This window comes from Phalangium opilio, unplaced genomic scaffold (genome assembly GCF_054372755.1).
Source record: "Phalangium opilio isolate 3A_F unplaced genomic scaffold, DU_Popi_V2 ptg000209l_1, whole genome shotgun sequence".
NCBI lineage: Eukaryota > Metazoa > Arthropoda > Arachnida > Opiliones > Phalangiidae > Phalangium > Phalangium opilio.
The window spans coordinates 20,294,382-20,317,358 of NW_028324217.1; the positions used below are offsets into that span (position 1 = coordinate 20,294,382).

Below are 22,977 nucleotides of genomic sequence, written 5' to 3' on the forward strand. Positions count from 1 at the left end.
TAAATTTTAATTTTAATTAACATTAAATTTTAATTTTAATTAACATTAAATTTTAATTTTAATTAACATTAAATTTTAACTAATTTTAATTAACATTAAATTTTAATTAAATTTAATTAACATTAAATTTTAATTAAATTTAATTAACATTAAATTTTAATTAAATTTAATTAACATTAAATTTTAATTAAATTTAATTAACATTAAATTTTAATTAAATTTAATTAACATTAAATTTTAATTAAATTTAATTAACATTAAATTTTAATTAAATTTAATTAACATTAAATTTTAATTAAATTTAATTAACATTAAATATTAATTAAATTTAATTAACATTAAATTTTAATTAAATTTAATTAACATTAAATTTTAATTAAATTTAATTAACATTAAATTTTAATTAAATTTAATTAACATTAAATTTTAATTAAATTTAATTAACATTAAATTTTAATTAAATTTAATTAACATTAAATTTTAATTAAATTTAATTAACATTAAATTTTAATTAAATTTAATTAACATTAAATATTAATTAAATTTAATTAACATTAAATTTTAATTAAATTTAATTAACATTAAATTTTAATTAAATTTAATTAACATTAAATTTTAATTAAATTTAATTAACATTAAATTTTAATTAAATTTAATTAACATAATTAATATATATTGTATTCAATTTAACTAATATTATTAATATATTAATTTCAATTAAACTTAATTAACATTATTATTAAATTAATTTCAGTTAAATTTAATAAATTAGTTTCTTTTTTTCGTCTTAGTTGTTAGAGGATCGCTTCGATGGTTGCGTCAGAAGATCGTTTTCTTCGGTTTACATAATTCATAAAGTAAAGTTTTATTGTTATTATTAGGAATACATACAGCTATTTGGAATTATTGCTCTTTGTTTATTTCTATGCGGGTTTTGTGGGTATTCTGGGCTTGAAAACTTACCATTGGTCACATGACATCTTTCTAACTGTGATTTCATTGTTTGGTTGGTAGTGACGACTGACGTGAGGTTCGGTACGCACGTTAGGTTTAAGACAGATAGAGTATTCGTAACATAAAATTTGTCATGCATAATGATTAGTCTAGCTCCTCCCACATAATAAACCTAGACACGTTGAGACAACGGCTACACAATGGCTTTACAATGTAGATGTATTTATTCATGTTATTATTTTTTTTGTATTTATAATTTAGAGTAATTATTATTCTAAACGTTCTGAAAGAAATTTATCTCGGATTTATGGAAAATACAACATAAGGGATAACTTTCTATCAGATTTGAAAGAAATTTGGCTCGCAGAGAATATTTTACCAGGGATCCATGTAATTTTAGATGCAGTAATGGAGAACAGGGTAATTTGGGCGCGGGTCAAAGTCCACGACCCCATTCCCCGGGAAGGGGGGCATGAAACAAGAGGCGGATCATAACGACAGAGGTAAAATGGAACTACGTATACACCCTTTCGACGGGAAAAGGGGGTAGGCAACCCTTAGTATCAGTAGATACAAGGGGGGGGGTTGCTCCAGCGCCGTGTTTGCGCACTCTCAGATCCAAAACGCCTACAGCGCAGGCGCTAAAAAGCGAGATGGAAGGCAGAGTTTTACCCCCGCCCCTTTCCCTCTTAGACTCGTCGAAAGGGTGTATTTTTCGCCGTCCCCGTCAGCAACGTCATCAAAACATAAATTTTCGTTACGGGTTGAAGGGAGGGCTCCATACTGGGCTACGAGTTGGACTGAAGTAAATACTAACTAACCGTTCTCCATTCCTGCTTCCAAAATTGCATGGATACCTGATTTTACCAAAGTTGTTTATGGAAATTTCAAATTATCTATTTAGGCAAAATTTCTATATTTAACCTATTTAAAACTATCAAAACTTTATAGTGTTACTATCTTGTTCCATTACAGTTGTTACACATGGCTCTGGTGTTATACCTTCCGGCCCTTTCGTTGACAACTCTGACACATTTTAATACGCACGTCACAACATTGGTACTCGGAATCGTGTGCACCCTATACAGTTCTATTGTAAGTACTTAACCCTAAATTATGTATAATTAAAACCAAACTAATTAAATTATTAACAGGGAGGGTTTCGCACCGTAGTATGGACCGACGCTTTGCAATGCATTCTTATAATGGCCGCTCTGTTAATGGTCATCTTTCAAGGCGTAATTAAAATTGGAAGCTGGTCCGATATTTGGTCATTATCCGTTGAAAATGGTTTTCTTACTTCGATAAGTTGGACAGAAAGTGGTACAGCGAGGAGCTCTGTTTGGGCTTTCGTTATTATGGGCCCTGTTTTGTCCATTGATTTCTTCCTAATCAATCAAGCCGTTATGCAAAGGGTTTTAGCTGTTAAATCCAATTCCGCTGCAATAAAGTAGTCAATATTTCAATATTGCTTAAGTAACATCATGGGCTAATAATACCCTGCAAGTTCCAATCTTAGTCTTTCAATGACAATTGTGCTTGTCTAGATTTCTAGTCCATCCTCAGCAGAAAAGTTAACAAAATTTTGGGGAATTCTAAAGTTTTGATAATGAAAATGGTTTGACCTCAATATTAGAACATACTAGCTTGAATGAAAGCGGTGAGATAGAGTGGCAATAATTATAATGATGCGTCATTGAAAGTTTCTCATAGCTCCGTTCTGTTAGGTAGGGAACTATGGTGGAACAGACACGATGTTGGGAGGACTTCGATACCGTCGATGAGGGTACCCTTGCAAGATACAAGGGTACTGCTGCATCGCAGGTCCACGGCCCCGCTTTCATGATTAAAACACCCTACAATGCAGGTGCCAAAAAGAGGCATGGAAATCAGAGTTTAACCTCATTTTATTATCCTCTCAGTATGATCAAACTGGTGTAATATTTCCTCTCAAAAAATATTGTCACTCATTTAGTCCGTGCTTAACAAGTTTATAAACGTCCCTCACTTTAGTTCTGGCTTACACCAAATTACCTAAAGACCACAGGTGACACAAAACCTAGACTAGCCTAACAAGACTGAGACAGTTCCTTGGGAACTTCGAGGGTATAATTAGCTTATGTAAAATCCATCATCTCATATAATTTAAAACATTTCAAGCTCGGTTATCATCGCTGCCATTCTGATTTTGCTTGTTGGTGTGACGATAGGCGCCGCTGCGGGAGTTCTCTACATACTCTACGGACAGTGCAATCCGTTAAGCTTGAAAGAATACACCGGTGTTAAAACAGTGGACCAAGTAATGTCTCCATATCTCAGAAACTGAATCATTGTGACTAACAACCATTTAATAATAACAATAGATTTTTGTTTATGCCATTGGAGATTTGTTCCTGGATTACCCCATTCTTAAAGGTGTTGCCATTTCAGGCATCATTAGCGCTTCTCTTAGTACCTTTTCATCGTACATCAATGCATTCGCTGCACTCGTGTTAGAGGATTTTCTTAAACCATTGTTCCCAAGTATTGTTGAAGTTAGAATTGTATGTGTTGATAATTTTCTAAGTATAGATGGCGATACTATATCGACGACAAAATCAATCGATAGGTTTTACCAAAGTCATGTTGTTTACCTGTTTTTTTTTTGTTAACTCGCTCTCTCTCTAAGGTAGAGAACGTACGAACACCACTCTTAAGAATCTATATTATTTTTGCATTCCTCTGTACTACTGTACTAAAAATAAAACACAGTTCTACTAAATAGAAAGTTGTGTAGAGTTATAATTTATACAAGTAAATTCAACAGGTTATGGGTCCAGTGTACGCAACACTGCGACAATAGTCGAGGGAAGTAAAAACTATAGTAAAAAGGGTGAGGCAAGTTAGGCCTAGCGTGGCTTCGTATCCAGCATTTCAAGATGGAGTTGACAATGACAAAGCATATTAAACCTTTGGTCGGTGAGACAGATTGGCCAATTTGGAAAAGAAAAATGCGCGACTTGCTAGACTATCACGAGGGAGCTTTGGACGTCATTGATAAGAAATTAGAAAAACCAAACCCTCTGCCGCAGGACGCAAGTGAGGCGCAAGTCAAAGAGCACAAGGTGAAAAGCACTGTGTATCGAAAAGCAAATAGTTACGCCAAATCAATGATTTCAAGCTCTGTGACAGATTCAGTTTACCAAAAGATTATGGATAAAGAGTCTGCACTAGAGGCGTGGGAAGCTTTGAAGCAGCAATTTGAAGCCACGTCAAAGGATCAGTTGTTCCGGATTTGCGTAGATTTCTTCGCCTTCAGTTGGGTGAGTGAAGATGATGTCAGTACGCATGTTGCGAAGTTAAAGAATCTATGGATTGAGTTAAACAATGGGCTAAGAGCAAGAGATCAAAGTCCACTTCCCGATCTCATTCTAATGTGCAAAACATTGCAAATTCTGCCAAGTGAATTCGCACCTTTTCAGTCAAGCTGGATGCTACTATCGAAAGATGAGGAGAAAACTTTTGATGAGTTAACTAGTCAGCTCTATATGTTTGAGAGGACCTTTAAGAAGAATGCAGCAAGTGAAAAGCTTGACGAAGTAGCGCTAGTGGCAAAATCAGGCAAGTCACTGAACAAAAGTGCACAGAGATCAAAGAAAGGGGATGCGTGTAATTACTGCAAAAAGAAAGGACATTGGGTAATAAACTGTACGAAATGGATTGCGGATGGACGACCACCAAAACAGAAGAAAGAGGGCACCCCTCAGAGTAATGCCCTTGACACCAATGTAGCACTCGTCTCTACTTGTGAAGAAAGCATCAGTAACGAAGTTTACACAGCTGAGACAAATGCAACAGGGTGGTGGATCGACAATGGAGCCACGAAGCATGTGACAAATTGTCCGGATCTATTCATCGAATTCAAGGAGTTTAAAAACCCATGCGTCATCAAAGCAGCTGGAAAAGAAGCTCTCAAAGCCGTTGGAAAAGGCACCATTCAAATCATGTCATTCACAGGAGAAGAAACCTTGAAGATGACTCTGAATGATGTCTGGTTTGTCCCAAACATCGCGAGAAATTTATTCTCTGTTTTGGCAGCCCAAGACCGGAATAGAGACAGTAAATTCACTTCCAAGGCGACCGAGTGCTGGCTCGAAGTGAATGAAAGAAAAGTACTGTATGGAAGTCGTGAAGTAAGCGGCAATCTGTACAAGGCAGCCATCGAACCAGTTCCTCCAGAAAAAGTAGAAAGAGTAAATATAACTGAGGCAGAAAGTTCCACTTTACAATTATACCACGAGAGGTGGGGACACCAAGACAAACGGCATGTAAGAGCGCTATTACAGAAAGAACTGGGAATCACAGTCAAACTGAATAAAGAACTGTGTGAACCCTGCATCTTTGGCAAAGCACATCGTCTACCTTTTGGAACCAGAGTAAAGACAATGAATCCCGGGGAACTGTACTAAAAATAAAACACAGTTCTACTAAATAGAAAGTTGTGTAGAGTTATAATTTATACAAGTAAATTCAACAAGTATCACAGCGAAAGAGAATGTTTCTGTTAAGATATGCATGGTTTTAAGTAAGTAATATGTTTTGAATCTTGATCCAGGAAAGATTCATGATGGAATAAGCCTCTTCGATGTAAAAAAGAGGGTAGGCAACCCTCAGTATCGGGACATACAAGACGGTTGACCAATAACTGTCTCTGTTCACTCTCTGCTCTCTGGATACAAAACGGCTTGTGCGCAGGCGCTGCAAAGCTAGATGGAAGGCAATGGTTTTACCCCCGTGTCTTTCCCTCTTGGTTACATCGAAGTGATCCAGAGAGGTTTGGCTTATGATGGCTCCTCCCCTCAATGGCGGCGAACTAGTGTGAGAATGCTACTGATTGGCTAAATGGAGCCTGCGTTTTACAGACCTATGTTTACTCCATATTTTTAAAAGATCATAAGAATCAATGAATTTTTTCTTACCAAGGGTCTGTTCTGAAAACACGTTGTTTACAAACAATTTTTCTTCGTAGGCTTTTTATTTGGATTACTTGCAACTTTCACCAGCCTCATAATACCGCTGATTGGTAATGCCGTCAAAGTTTTAAGCATAATAAACGGACTATTTCGTGGACCCTTGAGTAGCATCGCTTTGTTGCTTATGTTTTACAAGAAACTAACAAAAGCCGTAAGAGTTCACCATCTTGCACCAAACCAAAAATGAATTTATAACATTGTCCATTTTTTTTCTCTTCTCAAGGCTTGCTTGTCATCTTTAGTGATAGTTATGACTCTCATCGGTTGGATTGCAATTGGCAACTCTTTGTACGTGAAGAAAAACAAATATAAAACCCTGGGACACTCTATTGATCAATGCGCCCTTGACTACTGGGAAACCAATCTTAACTCATCTGTAAAGGTCACTGTGGAACAGAAAGGGTAATGTACTCAAAGTGTTAAAGGCTGAGAGATCCAACAAAAAGGATTCTAGGCTAATTCAAAGTCGAGAATGGAAATAAAAATGGGCGATTGACAATCCTTTTCGTTGGATACAGGCCTTAAAAACCTTTTTGGCTATTACCAGGGATAGATTTAATTTTAGAAGTAGGAATGGAGATTAACGGTTAGTATTTACTTCAGTTATTCCGACTCATAGACCACCCAGTATAAAGCCCCTCCCTCCAACACGTAACGGTAAGTTTAAATTATCTTATTGGCGGCTCAATTAAACTACGTTTTGATGATGTCGCTGGCGGGGACGGCGAAAAATACGTATTTCCTTTTTACCTCTGTCCTTATGACCCGCCTCTTCTTTCATACCCCCCTCGTCCCAGGGAAGGGGATCCGGGACTTTGACGCGCGCCCAGATTACTCTGTTCTCCATTCCTACTTCTAAAATTAAATCTATCCCTGCTATTACAAATATATTTTACAAGAATCACTTGCTATTTCTTCACGAATCTGTTTTTTTCTTCAATGTAATTGACAGAAGTATTTTCATGCCTTTGTACGAGATATCATATTTTTGGTACACCACTATTGGATTTTCATTGGCTTGTCTATTGGGAATTGCCTTTTCAGAAATTTTAGTCGCTTTCCATGGTGAGAATATACAAACGAATCCTTTCTTCAGTATAAAGTGTATTAAAACAGAATTTTTTCATTACATAGCACGAAAAAAATACTCGCAAGTTCAAACTATGTAAGTTATATCAAAGCAAATAGATGAATGAGAGAGTAAGGCAGTGAAGTGGAAGATCACTCAATTCTCCAAATTTCCTTTTAGAGTCCCTGCCGAAAATGGAGAACCAGAATCAGCTCAATTGACATAAAAATTATTGCGTGATATCAGCAGAGGATAATAGAAGGATGAAATACAATCACCCCGCTTTTTGGTACACTTCTCTCGAAGAGAAATATTATATACTTCAGTTAATACACTTTCTTAAGTTTGTTCTGTCTTATACTAGTGATAAATAATATATAAAATTGTTGGTTTTGTATATTTCTTTAAATTAAAATTAGTAAAGATATATTGTACAGTTTACGATATAGTTAAATTATAAATATAAATATATAAAGTGAATTTAAATTAAATACTGTTATTCCCACTACGATGCCTTTAATCATTTTGATTGATTTCTCTTGTCAAAATTATAGAATGGCATTCACGATTACCTCACGTGCTTACCGACTTACGTAAAAGTATACGTAATAATAAAAATGCATCTTTGTTAGTTCATACAAAATATTGTTAGCTCGGCACCTGCGAGTTGTAGAACTATTCACATTAATAACTGTCGTCTTGTCAAACAGGAAGTTGGACCTACAGTTCAAGGTAGTGTCCCCCGATGTATTTCTTACATTGGATTTGATTTTTACAGGGTATTTTCGATAAGCCTGCCATAAAATGAGGGGAATGTTCTTTGGGAAATTTAGAGTTTGAAAATGTTACATTTTTCCGTCCAGGCTACTGTTGTCAAGATTTTTGAGTATTTTACGATTCGCCCCTTAAATTTCATTGAGAAACTGAAAGACAATGCTAACTTAATTAAGGGGTCATCCCTAAAACACTAATCAAATCATAACTCGAAAACAGTGGCCCGGACGGGAAAATGTCATAAAATTTACATTTTCAACTCATAATAGCCCAAAGCGCATCTCCCTTAAATTATGGCAGACTTATCAGAAACAGCCTACACTGTATTTTAGGCATAAGAAATTATTAAACCCTAATAATATGAAGCTGTTAGGAGCCTTTAATATACGTCATAAACGTGGACTTACTAGCTAGTTTGACAATGTTGTTAAGAACCATCAATTAATATCAGATTTGAGCACTGGATTAGCAGGTGTTAATTTAAGTTAACGTAAATTGATAATTAATTGTACCATTGATTATTTAGGCGAAACGAGATTTACGTCTTGATCAAAATACAATTCTGCTCTCAATCAAGTTATCTTCGATGATCGTAACCCAACATTTTTGGAATAAGATTAATGGTTCAGCTTGAAGCTAGTAGAAATATAAATAGCAGTTAAGCGGGATAACACCTCATGCATTTTCTGATCTCGATTGGGTAAACTGCACAGCCAAAATGACAAAGTTATTCAGAAGCATCTTTTTCGTTGTCTGCGTCTTGGCTTCGGCCGCTATTTACGGTAACTATTTTCTCTATCTTCACTTGGCCTGGCTTGCTGAACTTAGACTAATAATTAGATCTTAATTTTTTCTAAATCTCAGCATTTTCAAATTTTAATTACCGATGATTTGCTTGAATTCAATTTTTACCTCTCCGTGTGACGTAGTCCAGGAGAGGTTCTGTAACGGCCGTGTCTGTGTGTGTGTCTGTCTGTCTGTCCGTTGTTACACCCACGTCACCGCGTTCGCAGTTTGCGTATCGGAGCAAACGTGTTCGCCATTTCCGAAATGCTTTCACAGTCACGGAAATGGCTCCTCTACTTGAGTTCTCTCACCACCATCTTCTGATCTTTGTCCATCCCACATGAACACCAGTCTGGTACTTATCTGGCTTCCAACACCATCATCTTCTGTTCTATGTCAATCCCACATTGACACCAGTCTGCACTTACACTGGCTTCCAACACCATCATCTTCTGTTCTTTGTCAATCCCACATTGACACCAGTCTGCACTTACACTGGCTTCTAACAACCACCATCCACTGGTCTGCCGTCTATTCCACATAGACACCAATCTGTATCATTGGCTTCTACTCCATTATCATCGTTTGGTTTTAGGATATACGCAGCGATCAGCTAGGGTTACGAGAAACGTCTAGCCTCCCTAAGGTGGTATCGCCACCAAAGGTTTCCGCAATTGCGCTTTTTCCTTACTATTATAATGGAAACGAATCGTATATATACCCCAAAATTTGAAGAAAGCTCGCAAGAGGGGTACCCTTCACTTTAAACGTCAATATTAGCAAAGTTTGAGAAGATAATAGGTATAACTTTATTTTAAACGATTTAACTATTATTAATGTTAATTATTGAAGATTAAAATAATTAAAACTAATTATATTTATTTAAATATTAAAGATAAACCTCTCGTGCAAAGAGAGAGATTATCATCGCCTCCTATATCTACCAAGGCCCGTGCATGCGATATATTTCCTTCATTGCCTCCTATATCTATCAAGGCCCGTGCATTGTGATATATTTCATTCATTGCCTCCTATATCTATCAAGGTCCGTGCATTGCGATATATTTTTCAAAACAACAACAAAAATGGGAAACCCCAACTCAGAAACATAATAACGTTTTCATTGGATACTTAAGTTTATATAATCTTCTTGACACGGAGAGGTAATATTTTGGTTTTCCCAACTTGTCATTAGTTGGCCCTTTTTCACCAACGAAATGCAAATTACAAACGTGGTGATGTTTTTTCAAATTTGATGGGGTAATAGATGTTCTATTAATACTTGAAACCCATTTTTTGGTGATTTCCAATTTAGAATCATTCTTTCTCTTTCCCGACTTTGGAACGGGATAAAACTTTATATTCTTATGATAACTGGAGTCACTTTTACAGTCAACATAGCAGCAGTACACACCCATAATGAAGTAATAAATACGAATACCGTTATTAAGTTAATATCTCTTCAAACCTGAGACTGAGACAGTCTCATGACTCTCATCCAAGTTAAAACCGTTAACACTTCACTTTTAAAAAAGATATTGTGAAAAAAGCAGACGAGTTTTGAAAAAATTCTACAGTAGGTGTCTCTCAAGTCGTACGACCGAACTAAAAACCCCCAAACAGCCCCCCCTTCTGTCCCGAGGTGAGGTACCCGCCGCCCGTGTTAGACGTATGCTATATTCCAATCCATTACAGTCTCATCCAAGGTAGAATTAACGATGTACTCATCACATAAAGTTTGCAAAAAAAGGCAAATACGTAGAATTGTGGAGACGCACTTGAAAAGAACAGAATGCCAAGTTGTACGAACAAGCAATTTAAATGTCGAAGAAAAGTAAAGGCTTTGATCACGTGAATCAGCGTACGCTTCAATAATATAAGCAGTATAACTACACTAAAGTGCGCAACAATATGGCGTCATGCCACTGTTATTTGTTATTAAGTATTTACAACCACACGATTGAAAATGAGCATCGCTTAGGGGCTTTCGACCCAAGATTAGTTTTCATCTAAGTTTAAAGCGGAATTACGTCCAAAATCAGGGAGGCCGTGTCTCCATCATTCGCGTTTTTCGGATGGTGAAATAATACATTGGGATTGTATTACGAGCAGTTAAATGAGAAGGCGGAAATAGTGGCTTAGAAATATGATATCTCAATCTAGGTCCTCAAGACTATTAAAGAATGAAATGACTTACGTGCAATTTCCGAACGAGGCGATGAGGTTTTACCTTCTGGATTCTTTGGAGCGACATCTTCTAATGTCTCCGAGTTGGACTCCGAACTATCATGTTGAACTGCAATTGGCACTTCGGGTAAATCGCTTTCCATAGAGACAGAGGTCAGTTCTGATAGTTCAATTGGGTTGCGTTCTACTTCAGGAACACGCACTGGCACACTCGATGAACTCGGATCGACAAACAATATATCACTTTGATTTTGTTCATCACTTTTTTTTGCATCTGTCACGGCGATTTCGGATTGATTTTCATCAAGATCGTTTTCTGGGGATCCTTCTAATGAATCGTCTTCGACATTTGCGTCAACAGAAAGAACCAAATGTTTTTCGGATTCAACATTCAATTCAGGAACACCAAATTTCTTCGATGGAGTTGAATTATCCTCAGTGTCCCTCTCTGTCGAGACACTTGGCGATTTACGATAAGAATCATTAATGGTTATATTGTTTTCAAGAGGTTCTCGTGGCGAAGCGCTCTCCGTGTTTGTGTCAGGGGACATTTCGAATGGGTTTTCAACCTTAAGTTTAGGTGAAGGCGCACTTTGAGGCAAACTGTCACAGTAGTTCGGTTTAGAGACACATGGATTCGTATTTCGCTTTATAAACCCCACATTTTCAGTTTTTTTCAAGGTAGTTTCGGGGTTTGTATTGCCAACCTCAGAAACAGGTGATTCTTGACTAATATTTTCTTTACACAGGTTGCCTTGGACATTGACAGCTTGGACACTGTGCATCACAATAGGAAGGGTTAACTCCTGGCCATTATTTCCCAAATCATTTTCAACGGGTTCAGTTTTCACGTATTCATCATTATCTAATTGATGTATTCCACTCTTCTCCTATTTTTTAAACAATTAACAATAACTCTCATTCTTAAAGTAATTCTCTTTCCAATCGAGTATGAAAGTGAAGAATGTTGCATACCATCAGATCTTTGATTCTCCTTTCCAACTCTTTATTGACCCTATTGAGTCTTTCAATTTCGTCTATTTGCTTATTTATCGTTAATGTTGTTTTCACTCTCTCTTTTGCCATTTTTGAAATTAAAACATTACACTAAACAAAATGAGATTCCATTACAAAACAATCTTCGGACTTTCTTTGGCTAAACGTATTTTAAAGGGGCAAGCGAGAAAAAGGGGAAGATAATGACACGCAAGAAGGGGAACAGCAACAAAGGCCCTCGTCGGGTTTCTTTGTTAATAAAGAAACGAAGGACGTGTTGCCAATCCCCTTAGCTTTGTGCCAATCCTGATAGGTGTCTTCACCAATAACCTTAATTAATTAACCCACTTATAGAGTTTGGTTCTATTTTAAGGCACACCTGATTCAACAACTGTCCATTTAAATTTTCTCATATCTCTGTGATTTATTTCACACTGCTAAAAAACCCCTATGCTTAGATAATACCTTGGCTTCCAGTTTCCTAACTCGATCATCTCTAGCTTTTACTTCTTTGATTAGATCATCTTGGCTCAAGTGATCATAGTTACAATCTTCTTCGTAGTCCATTTCCTAAAAACAAAGTTTCAATAACTTAACTCAGCTTGTCTTAAACAGGAAATATTGCAATAATTTCGCAAAATACCTCTTTAATTGCCAACCTTTGAAGATTTACTAAACTCATTTCGGAATTTTGTAAAGAGAGTTGGTGAGATTGAAAATCTACCCTAAAATGAAATAATTTTTCAAACTGAAGGTAAATCAAAAACGGACAAGGAGTGTTTCCCCATACATTGTAGCTTTCGCTATAAAAAGCTAAGAAAAACATAGCAATGCTTAAATTGTGACACTTTTGTTCAAGACTAGGGATTTTCTCAAGCACATTTTCTGAATACAACCAGGGGTAAATGACGAAAGGAGTTAGAGACGCTAGCTTCCGTAGTGTAGAATACAGTGGGACCTTGAAACGTCATAGAATTTGTAACTAACGTAGTGCCATCTTTGGAACCGTATTGTAAATAAGACCACAACCTTGAAAATTTTCCCTTAAAATCTCGCGCCGCAAGGTATTCTGGGTAAAGTAAAATGGCGGGTGTCGATGTTGTCAAGACGTCTCATAAATCAACCCAATATAATTATTATATTCAATCGCGAGTGAACAGTGATTTAAAGAAGAAAGATAAGTCAACAATTTGCAATTTGAAGCCGGGAAAATCCTCAAAATGTGTTCAAACTTGTTTTGCCGTAAGTGCGCTGTTACAGAGTCGGCCCAGTGAGCCAAGGCTTAGTTATTTTTCCGAGTCAGTGCCAGTGGGAACTGTGGGATCAGGATCAACTGTATCTGTGACCAAAGAAATTAAAACAAGTAAAACTGTATTGAAGGATGCAAAAACGCAATGCTACATTTTACCATCGTTGGATAGCGCGGCCCAAAAATCGGCAAACGAATCCAAATCCATAGGAACACAATGTAACTTTTCACTAAAAGAAAAACTAGAAACACCGGAACAAAATCAATCACAGCTTCCAAAATTTGAAGACAAGGTGATTCAAACTAATATTATGGCAGCTTATAGAAGTGTGTCTAACTGTGCTGTGCAAACTGTGTCTGGTGATGATTCAATGGACCTACCAACGGATAAAAGCCTCATCCATAAAATAATGAAAATTCTGCATTGTCAAGAATACTCGTCTTTAAGATACAAGGTTTGATTTATATTTCCATACTAGTATAACCCTAAGATTCAAGACATACTTTGGTGAAATTAGGTTTCTTAGCCTGACTTATTAGAAAGAGACTTTACCCCCTAACTTCATCAATATTTCTCGTTAAGCCAGGGGTAAATAACATTATTTACCCCTGGTTAAGCCAATGGTTTTTGGATATCAACATGAGGCTCTCTACTTTTATTTTAGGTGAAAAAGCTTATAAGAGGCGAGTTTGCTATAGAAATAACTTCAAGTAAAGTTACTGGAATCTTCAACGATGAACGTGATCCCATATCTGTTACTGTCACCGAGAGTGGGAAAATTTGTTTATCAATACTATTCAAAGAAGATCGTATTGACAACATTCTCAATTTGAGTTCTTTGGATGAAGGAAAACTTCAAGAATATATTCAACTTTTGCTCTTTAAGCCAGAAGTCAATAATAAAGTGTTTTGTACTGGCGTTGACAAAAACAAAATTAATGAACTTCCATTAACTCGTGTCATTAACAATCCAAAAATTTTAAAAATAATAACTCCAACACTGCGGTACCAATCTAGTGATTGTCCGGTAATTTTTTCAAAGACACAACCAGTACGGGGTGAAAAATATTTGGAAAAATGTCAAAACTGTAGATTATTGCAAAGAAACTTGTCAAGAGTATTGAAACGAAAAATTGTTGAAACACCAACAAGAAATTTGAAACGAACGCGAATAAGTAGCAATTATCCATTATCGTTTTTGTCACCAAAAAGTAGAAAAGTAAGATTAAATCGTGCCCAAAGTGCAAGAAGATTTATTCAAGAAAAACTAAATAAACTTCAAGCTCTAATTAAAGAAAAAGACATAAACTTGAATGATAATCAGTCAAACGAGCTAAGCCATCTTGTAAAGCTTATAAATTCAGACCACCCAGAAAAGGTTGACGATATCATTAATGAAACATGTAATGAACTGCCATCCAGCGCTGAAGTATTGAAAACAATTTGGAAAAGGGATTCAGAAAAACGTCATCACGAAGATGTAAAGAATTTTTTTCAGGACCAAATTAAAAACAAGTCTGGTTCTAAACAAAATCGCTGGAATATAATAACCTACAGAATTGCCTTGGCCATTTACACCAGGAGTAAAGCAGCATTTGAAGCAATACGTGACTTTGGGATTCTTCAACTTCCTAGTCTTGACACTGTGAGAGCCAAAGCTAAAAAGTACGACAGTGAACCTGGAATTGATTTTAAATACACGAAGGATCAATCTGAAAAATATTCTTCCTTCAGAAATGAAAAAATAAGTAAAGGAGAAAAAGAGCCCCTTGGTGAAGGTGTTCTCATATTCGACGAAGTGAAAGTTATAGACCAAGTCATATGGAATTCAAAATCTCACGCGTTTATGGGATTGGCCATGACAGAAGAGGAATTTCCAAGCTTGCATGACGTCTTTTCTAATGCTCACAAAAAAACACCAACCGCGGCTCAGTATATTTTGCAATTTTTATGGAGAGACATGTCCTCAAATTTTGACGTAATAGGCCCTTATTACTCTTCAAGCTACTCAGTTAATATATTTTTTATGATGACAAACCTTTACGAAGTTATAAGAATATTTGAACAGTTTAATTTCAAAGTTATCGGCTTGGTTTGCGATGGAGCTAGCTCCAATCTTTCTCTTATGAAGTTGACAATGAACACTAAAGGGGCGTTTGGATATAAAAAAGAAAATGGCAAATACAACTTCGATGTATCCCCTAAATTTAAGCACCCGTTTGCTATAGATAGATATATTTATTGGATAACTTGCCCTACTCATGATTTAAAGAATTTCATTGGCCAACTATACGCATCTAGAGAAGATGGGCCAAAAGATTTTACCAGAAAAGGAGTTAAATTTGGATGGAAGCAAATAGAAGATCTTTATAAAAGGGAGGAGGAAAGGGCAAAGAACGGCCAAATGCGTTTTGTACCAAGGCTTTTAAAAAGCTACATTATTAGAGATGCGTGGACAAAACTAAATGTAAAGCCGTCTAAAATCATGCAGCAACCTCAAGTGTTATCAGAATTGTACACGCATTCACAAGACAGCAGCGCAACTAAAGATAGCCGTTCTGGAGCTATGCAATGTTATTTGTACTTGCAAGCCTGTAATAAGCTTTTTGAAAATGGTTTACTAAATAAGGGAAAAATCGACTGTAAAGATTCATTAATTTTGAAATCAATTAGGGAGGGATATACGTTTTTTGAGGAGTGGGCCAGTGAATTATTAAATGAAAATTCTACATTCCAACCAAACAAAGCGACACAAACTGAATATATCTCCTGGCAAACATGGGACCTCCTTAGAATTTGCGTATTTGGAATGGAAGGGTTAGCTTTGGACTTTCTTTCAAGGAATCGAGGATATTTTATTTCACCTTCGCGAATAAATGGTAGCGCTGTTGAAAGCTTATTCGCGCAGTTCAAATATTCAACAGGAAGTAAACTTTCAAGCGTAAACTACAGCCACGCCCGTAAAGCTGTGACAGTACGAGCAAATATTACGGGTAGACACTCTTCAAACAAAGACTACAGAGATGCACCTCTATATATTAGATCTGGGGACTTGTAAAAATCAGTTTATGAAAATCATAATTAAGCGGGAGTTTAACAAGTTGAATCACGTGTATCTTCTATATTTTTTCTATAAATGAACCATATTTCCCTTAAATGTTTTTTAAATATATTATAAAAATATATTTTAAAAATAATTAACCCAAATTTAATTTTAAAGAAACTAAGAACGTTGATTTTATCAGGAGTAAATGTCATTTAAATATGATTTTAATCCTGGAACCACGGATCCCGATAATATGATACCTTTTTCACTGTTTCTCTTAAATTTAAAATTGGATTTTTTATAATAAAAACAATATTTAAAATATTTGACCCACATTTTATTTTAAATAAACAAGGAACATTGATTTTATCAGCGCCAAATGTCACTTAAGTCTGATTAAAGCTATTTATATCTGATTAAAGCCATTTAAATCTGAATTTAATCTTTAATAGGAACCAGGGATCTAGAGCATTTATTATCACATTATTTTTATTCTATGGAATTATTTATTGATTTGCGTTTGTATGATCTCAGAATTAGGAATCATTTAATTGTTGACTAGTTGTATCACAGTTTAGCAGGGGTTAGTAATCCTTTAGGAGAACTCTACCAGCAATTCGTCTGCTTCTTCGAAGCTTGCTAATTTTCACAGTTTTAGTTTTTAATTGCTCACTTGTTTTCCCGGAATTTTCGGAACCAGACAGGCCAGGGGATAGGTTATTAATTGAGTTTGGACTATCTTGCTCATAATAGTTTGATGGACCAGCAGCTTGTCTTACATTGACAGTTTTCAGTCTAGTGACACCTTTAGGTTTTCCTGTTAAGGTAGCTTTGTAGACAGTATTTATTTGACTAGTTTCAGGTGTGATTCGTTTCTTTTTTGTAGCTTTTGACTTCACTGTTTTATTGGCATCCTTCGATCCCCGACTAGATAGTGCTAATAAATTATCCCTTAAACTAACGTCAGTTTTCTTTGATTTTTGCATTTTGCAATAGCTACCCACAAACTCTTGAATACGACAATGCACCATCTTCCTCAACCAGGTTTCAAAAAATTTATTAGAAACTTCCTCACTTATAACTTTAATGTTCTCCTTTAATATTCCATCATTATATAAATCCCTTAGTTCTTTTTTCAGGCTGAAAATTTGCTCAGTTGTTTTTTTAATCAAATTGACTCCATACTTATTGTAATTTCTAGAGTTTGCGTAGCTTCTGGTTACGTCATTAACTTTTCTAATGAAAGGAAGGAACCCTTTTTTTGGAAAAAGTAGGCCTCCTTGGTCGAGAACTTTTAGATCCAACGGAAGATTTTTCTCTTTTTCCACACTCGTCATTTTAAACTGAACAGTCATCTTGTAAAACTGATGTTGCTCTATTGTTTGTTTTACTGAAAGAGTTTTCTTCTTTCCTTTCACTGCAACTTTTCTAATTCCAGCCAAACCACCACCTCCAAGTTTAAGTATTCCACTTAAGCTTTCTTCTTTCATCTTAGCACTGTTGCCATCAGCACTGTCAGCCCAATTTTGTCTCAGATTAACTACTTGACCATATTCGAACACTTTACTCATATAAAATGAAGTAACTGATTCTAACTCAGACGTTTTATCATTTGAGACTAAATTTTTGAAGTGGTCTAAATATGTCTCTCTCACCAAAGCCGCTTCGTTATGGTAATCAAACATGAACTTTGCCATTGCATATTTAGTTTGTTTACGACACTCAGGTTCATTTTCATTTGGGTTTTTACTACTGTTTTTCTTTTTAGGGGCAGATTTAGGCTTGAGAAATTCATCATATACTTTTACTTCCAACTTTTTGTAAACATCAACCAATTCCAACAGAAATTCCGAGATATTTGGAGCAGGGCCATTTTTTAACTTGTTGATTATAAACAAACGCCTTTCACTTGGGTTTTCTTTTTCTATTTGATCATTTGTAAACTTTATGAGTCCATTTAATTCCATTTCATTAACGAATAATTAATTTACCAACTTTATAGTTCACCTTAATGAATAAACTTTACTCTAAGCCTAGTTGTCACTCAGTAGTAAGCAGACGAACACTAGCAGACAGGAGAAAATGGATATCCCAGCATGACTTTCGAAACTTTGCTGCCACGCTATTGGTTAGAAAATATCATACTTATTTTGAATTATAGACGGCGCGACCGAGGCGTTTTCTCTTTTCTGTGTCTACGTTTGAAAGTCCCACTGTATTCTACACTACGGAAGCTAGCGTCTTTAACTCCTTTCGTCATTTACCCCTGATACAACTACAACTAGCTTCGTATAAATTATTTATTCTGCTAGCATTTTTAATTTTTTAAACAGCAAGAAAGATCTATTTCTTTTCAAGGTATAAAAGTATCAATAGATTTGGATCCGTTATGCCTGGTTGACACGATCCAAGTTGCATTTTATTCATCACTTACCAGCTTAAACGTTCGACCAAAACACGACATTCTTTAACAAATTCCATCATACTTTGTACAGTTTTCCTGTTATGATAAAATACGTAACATTTTAATAATAATAAAAAGTATGGCCATAAACAAAGTATTAGTGTTAAAAAGGGCGTTTCCCTCAGTTTAATATACATTCTTACCAGGCAAGGCTTATATTAACGTTGTTTTGGTTTCACAGTTACTCACACTGTTCTGTTTTTGGGGTTAAAAAAGAGAAAAAGCTTCAACTTTTATTAAGAGCTTTTCTTGTATATAGATACTCTTTTTGATAATCAATAAAAATACATTAAAGCCTTTAAAGGAGGAACCGTTACCGTAACAAAGGAATTCACTACAAAGTACAAACGCCAAAAAAAGAGAACGTCTAGCAGACAGCTTTTTCCTAACCAATCAGTCTGGGAAATAAGGATATTTTTTGAACTTGTCCTTGGGAGCAGTCTGGGAAAAAAGGATATTTTTTAAACTAGTCCTTGGGACCAGTGACCCCCCTAGGGTCAGAAATAATAAACTGGTCTCCGGACTGGTTCCAGGCTTTGTTCTCTTATAGATATGCAATTAATAAACTGGTCCTCGGGACCAGTAAGCCCCACTTTTTGAATTAAAAAGCTAGTCCAAACAATTAATAAACTGGTTTTGGACTAGAGGAAGTGTGCTATTTCCCAGACTGCTTGGGAGTACAGGGTGGGAATTTGAAATAAGGATTTTTTAAAACTGGACATTGGGCCTGCCACCCCCTGGTCTGGATTAAATAAACTGGTCCCTGACCATTGACCAGGACGCGTCGTCTGCTAAAATGAAGAAGTGGAATCCACTTATTCTGTAAGCGTTTTTGCCCGTAAAGTTTTCGTGAACCGTAAAGATTACGGTCGGCAAAAACCGTTTGGTGAAAAAGTCTATTCTGTAACTTTTTGGACGAAAACTTAACGGTAACGGTAAACGTTAACTTTTCGTGAGCTCGAAGGCATCCGTTAGGGATTTTACGGTTTAAAAAAGCATTGCTAAGTATTGTGTATGTCGGTTGAATAATAGAACATATGTATTCAAGTTATACCAATATCATAAATTATTTTATTAGCTAAAATCCATTAAAGCATTACAATAGAACTAACTAGTTCCGCGTCATTTTCCAGAGTGATCTCTAACGGTTCTTTCTAGAGATCCCTAACACGCCCCTATCGGTCAACTCGTGAACTAAGTCTTATCAGTAGTAGGTGTAATCTGTAGGCGTAATTACGTTGTTACAACCATACTTTCTCCTTTTTTTTTTTTTTTTTTTTAAGGAGCTCCTAGCAAAATTTATTTATTACAGTAACGAGCTGGTTTCCTTTTTGTGCGTCGTGGTCGGTTTTGTATTCTGACTGTTGGCGCTACTGGTTGCTTTGCCGGGGGTGTCTCTTCTGTACTGGGTGAATTTGAATTCCTATCGTGCGAGGAATGATTTTCTGAATTGGGTATGATGTCCAGTCGAGTCTGGTTGGTCCCGAGTGGTTCCTTTGCTGGGGTTTGAATTCCTTGTTCTGGAACTACCGGAGGTTCACCAACGTCTTTGTCAGGTTCTGGAGCTTCTAGTACTGGATGTTCATCTCCCTGAAGATCAATATCTGTTTGTGGCTTTGGTAGCTTTGTAAACTGCGGCTTCTGACTTTGGTTGGATACTTCCGGTGTATTCGGTGTTACTTTGATGTCCGAGCTTCTTCGGCGTATTTGATTTTGGTGCCTTCTAATTATTCCAAAGTCTGTTTCTATTTCAAACATGGTTGTTCCAAGTTTACGTTTTATTCTTCCTCTTAGCCACTTCTCTCCTTTACCAAAGTTCCGGGCATATACGGGGTCTGAGTTCTCAAAACATTTTCCCTGGGATGTTCCTTCCTTTTCCGGATCTGAACCTTGAGAGTTTTCGTGTGGAAACTGTTTCTTCGGGTTACACAGATCTAGCCTAGATCTTATTTGTCGACCCAACATTAGTTCGGCTGGTGATTTTCCCGAAGAATTTGGTGTTCTCCTATTGTTTAAAAGAATTCTTGCCAATCTTGTTTCAAGGGTTCCTGTGTGGAAAGTTCGTAACCCTGCGTTTAGCGTATCGATGGCTTCTAATGTACCGGCACTAACTTTCTTCAAAGCTTCTTTTACTGTGCGAACAGTTCGTTCTGCTTGGCCGTTGCTGGCTGGGTGGTATGGTGCTGTTCTCAAATGATTTATTCCATTTTGGGATGTAAAATCTCTAAATGCCTCGCTTGTAAAACAAGTTCCATTGTCTGTGACGAGAGTTGGGATAATGCCGTATCGAGCCATATGTTGGCGTAAGCTTCGTGTTACTGCTTCCGTAGACGTGTTGGATGTTACTTCGACTTCGATCCATTTGCTATACGCATCCACTATTATGAGGAGGTATTTATTTTCTATGGGCCCTGCGAAGTCTGCGTGTACTCTTTGCCAGGGACCTGTCGGTTTCTTCCATTCCTGATAATGGGCTTTTGGCATTGGCGCTGAATTTTGGCACATGGAGCAGCAATTGACCATTTCTTCTATATCAGAGTTTAGCGATGGCCACCATATCTTGGCCCTTGCCAAATTCTTCATTGCTACTATGCCTTGATGCGAGCTGTGTAATTCTGTTAACATCTCTGCTTGACAAGCTTTCGGAATTATTATTCGGTTTCCACGGAGTAGTATGTTTTCGTAGTTTGACAATTCCAGTCTTGCTCTATGGTAAGGTTCTAGGTTTGTCGGAATCTTCCTGCTCGGCCATCCTTCCCTCATGTATTTTGCTACCAGCTTTAGGTCGGGATCTTGTTGTGTTGCAAGTTCGAGTTCCTTAACCGATAAGGGACCCTTATCCATATCTCTGAGTAATAGGACATACTCCATTGGTACTGGCGTAATATTTTGTTCCATCGGTAGAGGTAATCGACTCAGAGCGTCGGCATTTCCGTTTAGCGAACCTTTCCGAAATCTTATCTCATAGCTATATGACGATAGCAAAAGAGCCCAACGCTGTATTCGAGCTGCTGCCATTTGTGGAATTTGCGTCTTCGCTCCAAATAGCGTCACTAGCGGTTGGTGGTCTGTGTGAAGCATGAACTTCTTCCCATACAAATAGTCACGAAATTTCATTACTCCAAAAATTATTCCCAAAGCTTCCTTCTCTATTTGTGAGTAGTTGCGTTCTGCCGTCGTTAGACTTCTAGAAGCGAATGCGATTGGTTGATCTTCTCCCTTGTCGTTCAGGTGAGAGATCACGGCTCCTAACCCTACCGGCGAGGCGTCTGTTGCGAGGTGAACTTCTCGTGAAACGTCGTAGTGTACCAGCAGATTCGAGGTTAAGATAGATGTTTTGGCATCTTCGAAAGCTTTCCTGTGTCTTTCCGTCCAATTCCATTTTTCTTCCTTATGTAACAACTCGTAGAGTGGTGCTAATTTTGTAGCGTTGTTTGATAAAAATTTGGAGTAATAATTCAATAGTCCCAAGAAAGCGCGAAGTTGTTCAACGTTTTCAGGTGGGGGTGCTCCTTTGATTGTTGTTAATTTGCTTTCTTGTGGATGCAATCCGTCTTTGTCTAGGAGGTGTCCTAAGAATTCGACTTCTGTTTCTAGGAATTTGCATTTCTCTTTCTTTAGCTTCAGTCCATTTTCCCGTAATGTTGTCAGAACGGCATCGAGGCATTTTAGATGTTCTTCGGCCGTTTTGCCGCCAAGCAATATGTCGTCCAAAAATGGCGATACATTACGGTGATGCTGTAAGATTCTTTCCATGTGTCGCTGGAAAATTGCAGATGAGGATGATATTCCTTGAGGTAATCGGGTATATCTGAATAGACCCTTTGTCGTGTTTATCACCGTGAATTCTCTAGAGGGTTCGTCGAGCTCAAGTTGATTATATGCTTCCTTTAAATCTAATCTGGAGAAGTATTGACATCCCGCGAGCTTGGAGAAGATTTCTTCGGCTCGAGGCAGTGGATAAACTTCTGTGTCCAAGTTTGGGTTTACTGTCGTTTTAAAGTCCCCACAGATTCTTATGGAGTTCCTTTTTGCTGTTATGCGTTGGCCTTCATCGTGGTTTTTCTGTGTCTGAACCTTCTGGACTGGTACGATTGGTGACGCATACTCTGAAAAGGCTACTGGCTCCAGAATTCCAACTTTGACCATTCTTTGAATTTCCTCTTCTACATCCTCTTTCATTGCATACGGTATCGACCGTGCTTTGCAATATTTCGGTATGGCATCAGGCTTCAAATGTAGATGAGCTTGCACGTCCTTTAACTTCCCGAGTTCCGGCGTGAAAAGGTCTGCGTTCTTGTCCAAAATGGTCTGTAACTGGCCATTCTTGGTTTCATCTCTAGATTGTTTCGAGGTCTGGTTTACTCTTGCGGAATGGTAGATCGATGGGAGAATGTTCAATGACGAGTATAACCTCTTCCTTCCACATAGGTTTGGTC

At 36.9% G+C, this 22,977-nt stretch overlaps 5 protein-coding genes and 1 long non-coding RNA gene across 8 annotated transcripts in view; 2 read left to right on the forward strand and 4 right to left on the reverse strand.

Annotated features, from left to right (window-relative positions):
• Positions 1-3,715, forward strand: part of LOC149621160 (sodium-dependent multivitamin transporter-like) — a 141,643-nt gene extending 137,928 nt beyond the window's left edge. The window contains exons 4-7 of the mRNA XM_089855770.1: positions 1,930-2,049; positions 2,109-2,404; positions 3,115-3,253; positions 3,318-3,715. Coding sequence (XP_089711896.1) covers positions 1,930-2,049; positions 2,109-2,404; positions 3,115-3,253; positions 3,318-3,605 — 843 coding nt within the window. The 3' untranslated portion in view covers positions 3,606-3,715. The remainder of the gene's footprint in view (positions 1-1,929; positions 2,050-2,108; positions 2,405-3,114; positions 3,254-3,317) is intronic.
• The window catches only part of LOC149621167 (uncharacterized), a 149,143-nt gene that overhangs the window by 21,489 nt on the left and 104,677 nt on the right, over positions 1-22,977 (reverse strand). The window lies entirely within an intron of this gene.
• On the reverse strand, positions 743-2,663 carry LOC149621169 (uncharacterized). Its single transcript, XR_016375532.1, has 4 exons — positions 2,454-2,663; positions 2,123-2,394; positions 964-2,044; positions 743-834 (listed from the first exon to the last, which is right to left on the reverse strand). It is a non-coding gene; the product is annotated as an uncharacterized LOC149621169 (long non-coding RNA).
• LOC149621170 (sodium-coupled monocarboxylate transporter 2-like) lies at positions 5,485-7,593 on the forward strand. Of its 2 annotated transcripts, XM_089855774.1 has the most exons (6): positions 5,485-5,518; positions 5,963-6,117; positions 6,190-6,368; positions 6,919-7,031; positions 7,101-7,131; positions 7,216-7,593. In XM_089855774.1, exons 1-6 carry the CDS (start codon positions 5,509-5,511, stop codon positions 7,259-7,261), a joined length of 534 nt encoding a protein of 177 aa, XP_089711900.1. In that variant the 5' UTR covers positions 5,485-5,508; the 3' UTR covers positions 7,262-7,593. The 2 variants fall into 2 exon arrangements, with proteins under 2 accessions (XP_089711900.1, XP_089711899.1); XM_089855773.1 differs by lacking the exon at positions 7,216-7,593 and having other exon boundaries at positions 6,919-7,145.
• LOC149621171 (uncharacterized) lies at positions 6,298-18,897 on the reverse strand. Its single transcript, XM_089855768.1, has 6 exons — positions 18,509-18,897; positions 12,422-12,503; positions 12,244-12,348; positions 11,758-11,889; positions 10,793-11,672; positions 6,298-6,352 (listed from the first exon to the last, which is right to left on the reverse strand). The coding sequence occupies exons 1-6, from the start codon at positions 18,673-18,675 to the stop codon at positions 6,315-6,317; spliced, it is 1,404 nt and encodes a 467-aa protein (XP_089711894.1). The 5' UTR covers positions 18,676-18,897; the 3' UTR covers positions 6,298-6,314.
• Positions 15,863-18,339, reverse strand: LOC149621172 (uncharacterized). 2 transcript variants are annotated; one of them, XM_089854202.1, is made up of 2 exons: positions 18,082-18,339; positions 15,863-17,998 (listed from the first exon to the last, which is right to left on the reverse strand). In XM_089854202.1, exon 2 carries the CDS (start codon positions 17,769-17,771, stop codon positions 16,659-16,661), a length of 1,113 nt encoding a protein of 370 aa, XP_089710328.1. In that variant the 5' UTR covers positions 17,772-17,998; positions 18,082-18,339; the 3' UTR covers positions 15,863-16,658. The 2 variants fall into 2 exon arrangements, with proteins under 2 accessions (XP_089710328.1, XP_089710329.1); XM_089854203.1 differs by having other exon boundaries at positions 18,070-18,339.